Here is a 6,815-nt window from a genome sequence, read left to right on the forward strand (position 1 = left end):
GCTCCCTGCTGAGGGATCTCAGGATTTCGTTGAGGACACGCCAAGAGAGGAGGGGGCGCGCCCTGGTACCTCTGCTTCCTGTAACTCAGCGGAAGCCGGGCGCATCGGGACCAGATCCCAATCGGCTTCCGCTGCGCCTACAACTTCATCCGTTTCGGCGGTCATTGGGCCTTCTACACCTAGCTCTAATAATCCCAATTCCCAGTTTTCCCTTGGTACCCCCACTTGTTTGCGCAATCTTGATCTTTCGCAGGGTATTCAGTCTAGGTCAAGGAGCTTGTCTTCAAACACCACCTCTGATGGCGAGAACCAGGAGCCGGCACATCCCTCAAGTCTAGAAAAGAATAGGGGACAGACCGATCGGACGGAGAAAGAGGCACCACAAGCAAGAAGAAGACCAAGAAGACCAAGCACATTGATCCCCATGAAGACTCAGGTAATTCTTCTAGTTCGGATGACGAAGACCTTACCTTAGAGGGCTATTGGGGCGAGGGTGAGGAACTCGTGGGCCTGCCTGCTTGGGCACACGAGAGGCGTGCGAACTCGCACCGCAAGACCTTTAACGGTACGCTGGAGTGGCGAGACGGTGCATTGGTACCGGAGGTAAAGAAATCCACATTTGTGTCTTCGGATTTCATTCTGGGTAATCACTTGTCTAACAAAAAGCGTAACAGGATCCTTAACGGGGATTATGTGGACATATTTACCCTCCTGCCTCCAGCTAAGTTAAAGGGTAAAGGGGAAAAAAGGAATAGTTATGGCAGGCGCAGATACAGGGAGCCCAAGGCCGAGCGGACCTTCGAAAACTGGTTGGATGGTTTTCAAGTTTATATGGGCACCATTGTGGCCTGCTACCCAAAAAGGGCAATGCACCTCCTGGCCTATATGGCCCACGTCAGAAAAGCTTATGCCCTTGCCGGTGAAGGTCCGGCACTCCTGTACGATGAGGACTTTCGTAGGAATGCCTCCCTGTTGTCCAGTACCAGGTGGGACTTAAGGGACCAGAATTTCTGGGGCGAGCATGTGGGCCCGTACATTGAGAAGAAGCACATTTCGATCTTCAAAGACGGAGTATAAAAAATCAAGCCGCCGCCTTGTGTGCTGGGAATTTAACAAAGGCACCTGTAGCAGGGCCTATTGCAAATATAGCCATGAGTGCGACAAATGCCAGGGTTCGCACGCGGCCACTGCTTGCTTCAAAGGAAGGCAGTCCTTTCGAGGGAGGCGTGGTAACTTTCAGCAGGGGTCAAGAGGTGGATCAGCGGCCGGCCAGGGAGCATCAGGCAATCGCTACTGACCGGTCCTTGGCTTTGGCTTACTCCCCTATTAAGCTGGACCCCCTTAAATCTTTGCTTGAGCATTACCCTAATAACTCAGCGGCCAAATATCTATGGGAGGGGTTTTCCTCAGGTTTCAGAATTCCCGTTGCTATCCCCCCCCTATCGGGCGAACCACCAAATCAAAAATCTGTAAAAGAGATGCCCGAGGTCGCCAGGAAAAAGATAATTAAGGAGGTTACTGCGGGGAGGGTCGCTGGCCCATTTAACACACCCCCTATTTTGAACCTACATATTTCACCATTGGGCATAGTTCCTAAAAAGAACCCTGGAGAATTCAGACTCATTCACAATCTCTCCCATCCGAGGGGTTTCTCTGTCAATGACGGCATCCCCCAGGAGCTGTGCACTGTCAAGTACGCTTCCTTTGACCAGGCTATCAAGCTTATTAGGCGGTTTGGTAAAGGCGCCCTCCTGGCAAAATGTGATATCGAATCGGCCTTCCGCCTTCTCCCGGTTCACCCTCAAGATTTCAGGTGGCTCGGCTTTAAATTTGAGGGGGCGTACTTTGTGGACAAGGCCATGCCCATGGGCTGCTCCGTAGCGTGTTCTGCATTCGAGTCCTTTAGCACATTCTTGGAATGGGCCCTCCGTTTTAGAACAGGTATGGAGGGCGTCACACACTACTTGGATGACTTCCTTTTTTGTGGAGGAGCTAATAACAACGATTGTGCTTACCTCCTAGAAGCCTTTGCCTCTTTAACCGCTTATTTGGGAGTTCCTCTGGCCGCTGGAAAGACGGAGGGACCTGTGTCTACTATAACATACCTGGGGATCGAACTGGATACAGTGACACAGACTTCACGGCTACCGGAAGAAAAGTTAGCAGCCTTAAAGCGGACCATCTCAGAGTTGCTACCCCTTAAAAAAGTGACCCTTAAACAGATCCAGTCCCTCCTGGGTCATCTTAACTTCGCTTGTCGGGTAGTATCCCCCGGGCGCCCTTTCTGCGCCAGATTGGCCAGATTATCGGCTGGCCTCAAAAAACCGCATCACAGGGTGCGTCTTAATAAGGGGGTTAAATCTGACATGGAAGTATGGCTGGAATTCCTTGAGAATTTTAATGGGGTGTCCCTTTGGCAGGATAATTTGAGGCTCCGGGTGGATTTCCAGGTGCAGTCGGACGCTGCCGGCTCCCGCGGGTTTGGTGTTTATTTTCGAGGCCGGTGGTGCGCGCAACGGTGGCCGCCCGGGTAGCAGAATAAGCCTATTACCCGCGATCTAACCTTTTTAGAATTCTTTCCCATCGTCGTAGCCGTGCACTTATGGGCGGAGGAGTTCAAGGATCACCGAGTATGCTTTTGGACCGATAACCAGGCTGTCGTTGGCGTCCTTTCCAGACAATCCTCCCGATCATCGAGGGTTATGGCCTTGCTACGTGCCTTCGTCCTCTTATGCTTAAAATTGAACATTTATTTTTCAGCAAAATTCGTACCTGGAGTCAATAACGATATTGCGGACGCTTTATCTCGTTTCCAGATGGACCGCTTCCGCTCTCTAGCACCAGAGGCTCAGGAGTTGCCGGAGGCTTTCCCGGAACACCTTTGGAATCTTGGGAACGAGATGTCTTAGAGGGAGTATTGGCGTCGGTTGCCCCCTCCACTCTTAGCACCTATAAGAAAGCTTGGTCCGATTTTAGTAATTTTAGGTTGAAAACATTGGGGTCTGGTCCTAATCTCCCCCCCAACAAGCAAGAGGTCCTGATGTATCTAGCAAGCTTGAGGCGATTGGGCAGGGCCGCAAGGACCCTTCAAATTCAAACTGCTGCTATTTCCTTCTTCAGTAAGGCCAGCTATTCCATTGACCCGTGTGCAGGTTTCTTAGTCCGGAAGGCCCTAGAGGGTTGGCGCAGGCTACAACCTCCGCGTAAGGATTCTCGCAAGCCAATAACCTTTGATATCTTGACAAAAATTCACAAACTTCTTAGGGGCCTTTGTTGGTCCAAATACGAGACTAGACTTTTCTCCGCTGCCTTCTCAATCGCCTTCTTCGGTGCCCTCAGGGTTGGCGAAGTGGTTTGCGAAGGGCCGGCCAATAAATACAGACGGGGCATCCTGCTAGCAGACTTGTCGTTAACCAGCAAGGAATTGGTTGTCTGCATTCGCCAATCTAAGACTGACCAGCAGGGGAAGGGTACTTTAATGCGGTTACCCGCTACGGGGCACATTGGTCCTTGCCCAGTAAAAGACACCAGGCGCTTCCTCTATCTGAGGCCCCCTTCGCCAGGCCCCCTATTGATTCACGCAGATGGTTCTCCCTTAACATGCCACCAGTTTACGCGCGTCATGCGCCGGGCAATTTCGTCTTGTGGCCTACCCCCCTCTGAATTCGCAGCCCATTCCTTTCGAATCGGGGCAGCCACTACTGCGGTACACATGGGTTTGTCAGCTGAGAGGATTAAGGATATGGGCCGGTGGAAGTCCAAAGCATACAAGGGATACCTCCGCCCCGCTAAGTAGTGTTCTCTTGCTGCACGTGGCGGCCGCACTTATGTTTTTCCTTTACTTCGCTTTCAGGACGGCTAATTAAGATCTGGATGGTGGGCCATAGCATCATGCATTGGGCCCGGGCACGCGCTCGCGATCGGAACCTTGGTCCTAATCTCGGGCTGCCACGCTGTGTCAGAATCACTTGGATTACTAGACGGGGCATGCGTTGGTACGAATTCCTACCGGCTGTAAGGGCTAAAGTTGCCTTGTCTGGTCCCCCCGACTTCATGGTTGTGCAACTTGGCGAGAACGATCTGGCGTATCGGAAAGGCCAAGATTTAAAATGGAATATATTGCGGGACTTCGACGAACTGTTGGCTGCTTGCCCGTCTCTGACCATCTGCTGGTCTTCGCTGCTCGAGAGGCGCATTTGGCGTGATTGCGTTTCACCAGCCGCGGTGAACAAATCAAGGAAGTTTTTGGATATGGCAGTGGCCAAAAAGGTGCTGGCCTTGAATGGACTTGTGATACCACACCCCGCTATAACTTTCCGGGAGGAACACCTTTACCACACTGATGGCGTGCATCTATCGGATGATGGCAATGATGTTTGGCTGGCTGATGTCTTGGTGGCTATTAGAGATTGGTTGCGGGTTAGAGATTGGTTGCGGAAGTAGGGGTATTGGCGGCGGGCCCTTTTCGGGCCCGATTGGCGGTAGGCATTGGAATATCTCTTGAAGGTCCAGATGTGGTGGGGAGGTTGCTGCCATCACCTCCCCAAATGCGGAGGGGTACTCCCTTAAGGAGTCCAAGGGGCGTTGCCAAGTCCGAAGCCGCGGAAGGTGAGGGCCTGAGGGCACGACCCCGAATGGTGGCCCCAGGATGGGTACCTAGTTGATGTGCATCGCAGGACCCATCCAACGGTGGTTAACCCTTCACAGACTGCCAGCAGAGCGGGCTGGAGTCAGATATAGTCGGTTAGATCCAATGCCTATGCCAATACCTTCCTTCTTCCGTAATCAATAAAGTTGTGGCCTATTCGACCCATTAACCTTATCCTATCTGTCCTGTGTCTTTATTTCTTCCGGGGAGACCGCGGGCATTGCCACACAAAGCCTCTTCCCGGCTTGAAGGGAGGAGGAGTTGTGGGCTGCACGCGGGATCCTCGCAGGGGGGAATGGCTAGCATTCCCCCCAGCCCATTGGTCGGCCTCCTGCCGGGGGCTTGCCTACGGCGCGGCCAATCGGGGCGCGCCGGGAGGGGCCTGGCTTGCCTATATAGGTGGGCCCCCGGCAGGAGCTCGTCCTCTTACCTTCGACTCACCTCAGCTTTTCTCCCACCCACCTCCCCCCGTTAGGCAGGGTTTCCTTTTGACGTTACCTACGGACTTTGTTTGGTCGCCGTATTCGGGGCCTGGTAGGAGTTTTTCCCACCTGGCGAATTGGCTCAGGCCAGGTGGTTTTTCGCCTACCTCGTGGTAATCGTCACAACTTGGTTTTGGCAGTAGGCATTGGATTATCTCTTGAAGGTCCAGATGTGGTGGGGAGGTTGCTGCCATCACCTCCCCAAATGCGGAGGGGTACTCCCTTAAGGAGTCCAAGGGGCGTTGCCAAGTCCGAAGCCGCGGAAGGTGAGGGCCTGAGGGCACGACCCCGAATGGTGGCCCCAGGATGGGTACCTAGTTGATGTGCATCGCAGGACCCATCCAACGGTGGTTAACCCTTCACAGACTGCCAGCAGAGCGGGCTGGAGTCAGATATAGTCGGTTAGATCCAATGCCTATGCCAATACCTTCCTTCTTCCGTAATCAATAAAGTTGTGGCCTATTCGACCCATTAACCTTATCCTATGTGTCCTGTGTCTTTATTTCTTCCGGGGAGACCGCGGGCATTGCCACACAAATAAGCGTTCCATGGCTTTATTTCGCTTAGTTGCTTACTCTTGAGTAGAACTGCATATTCACTCCAGGAATAAGCACCTTTGTAAAATGAGTCAAATTGAAGCAGAAAACATTGTTGGAGTGTCAGAATGCATAGATAGAAGGCAAATAAGCGTTCCATGGCTTTATTTCGCTTAGTTGCTTACTCTTTAGTAGAACTGCATGTTCACTCCAGAAATAAGCATCATTGTAAAATGAGCAAAATTGAAGCAGAAAACATGGTGGGAGTGTCAGAATGCATAGATAGAAGGCAAATAAGCGTTCCATGGCTTTATTTCGCTTAGTTGCTTACTCTTGAGTAGAACTGCATATTCACTCCAGGAATAAGCACCTTTGGAAAATGAGTCAAATTGAAGCAGAACACATTGTTGGAGTGTCAGAATGCAGAGATAGAAGGCAAATAAGCGTTCCATGGCTTTATTTCGCTTAGTTGCTTACTCTTGAGTAGAACTGCATATTCACTCCAGGAATAAGCACCTTTGGAAAATGAGTCAAATTGAAGCATAAAACATTGTTGGAGTGTCAGAATGCATAGATAGAAGGCAAATAAGCGTTCTATGGCTTTATTTCGCTTAGTTGCTTACTCTTGAGTAGAACTGCATATTCACTCAAGAAATGAGCACCTTTGTGAAATGACCCAAATTGAAGCAGAAAACATTGTTGGAGTGTCAGGATGCATAGATAGAAGGCAAATAAGCGTTCCATGGCTTTATTTCGCTTAGTTGCTTACTCTTGAGTAGAACTGCATGTTCACGCCAGAAATAAGCATCTTTGTAAAATGACCCAAATTGAAGCAGAAAACATTGTTGGAGTGTCAGAATGCATAGATAGAAGGCAAATAAGTGTTCCATGGCTTTATTTCGCTTAGTTGCTTACTCTTGAGTAGAACTGCATATTCATTCCAGGAATAAGCACCTTTGTAAAATGAGTCGAATTGAAGCAGAACACATTGTTGGAGTGTCAGAATGCATAGATAGAAGGAAAATAAGCGTTCCTTGGCTTTATTTCGCTTAGTTGCTTACTCTTGAGTAGAACTGCATGTTGTAGAACTGTTGGAGTGTCAGAATGCATAGATAGAAGGCAAACTGCAACTGCACTCTAGGAATAAGC

The 6,815-nt window shown here is 50.5% G+C and overlaps 1 protein-coding gene across 1 annotated transcript; it reads left to right on the forward strand.

Annotated features, from left to right (window-relative positions):
- The first annotated feature begins 885 nt into the window (after positions 1 to 885).
- Positions 886 to 4,443, forward strand: LOC148683062 (uncharacterized). The gene is made up of 2 exons (XM_088660186.1): positions 886 to 955; positions 3,854 to 4,443. The coding sequence occupies exons 1-2, from the start codon at positions 886 to 888 to the stop codon at positions 4,441 to 4,443; spliced, it is 660 nt and encodes a 219-aa protein (XP_088516312.1).
- The last annotated feature ends 2,372 nt before the right edge of the window (positions 4,444 to 6,815 follow it).

This window comes from Zootoca vivipara, unplaced genomic scaffold (genome assembly GCF_965207765.1).
Source record: "Zootoca vivipara unplaced genomic scaffold, rZooViv2.hap1.1 HAP1_SCAFFOLD_19, whole genome shotgun sequence".
NCBI classification, from domain to species: domain Eukaryota; kingdom Metazoa; phylum Chordata; class Lepidosauria; order Squamata; family Lacertidae; genus Zootoca; species Zootoca vivipara.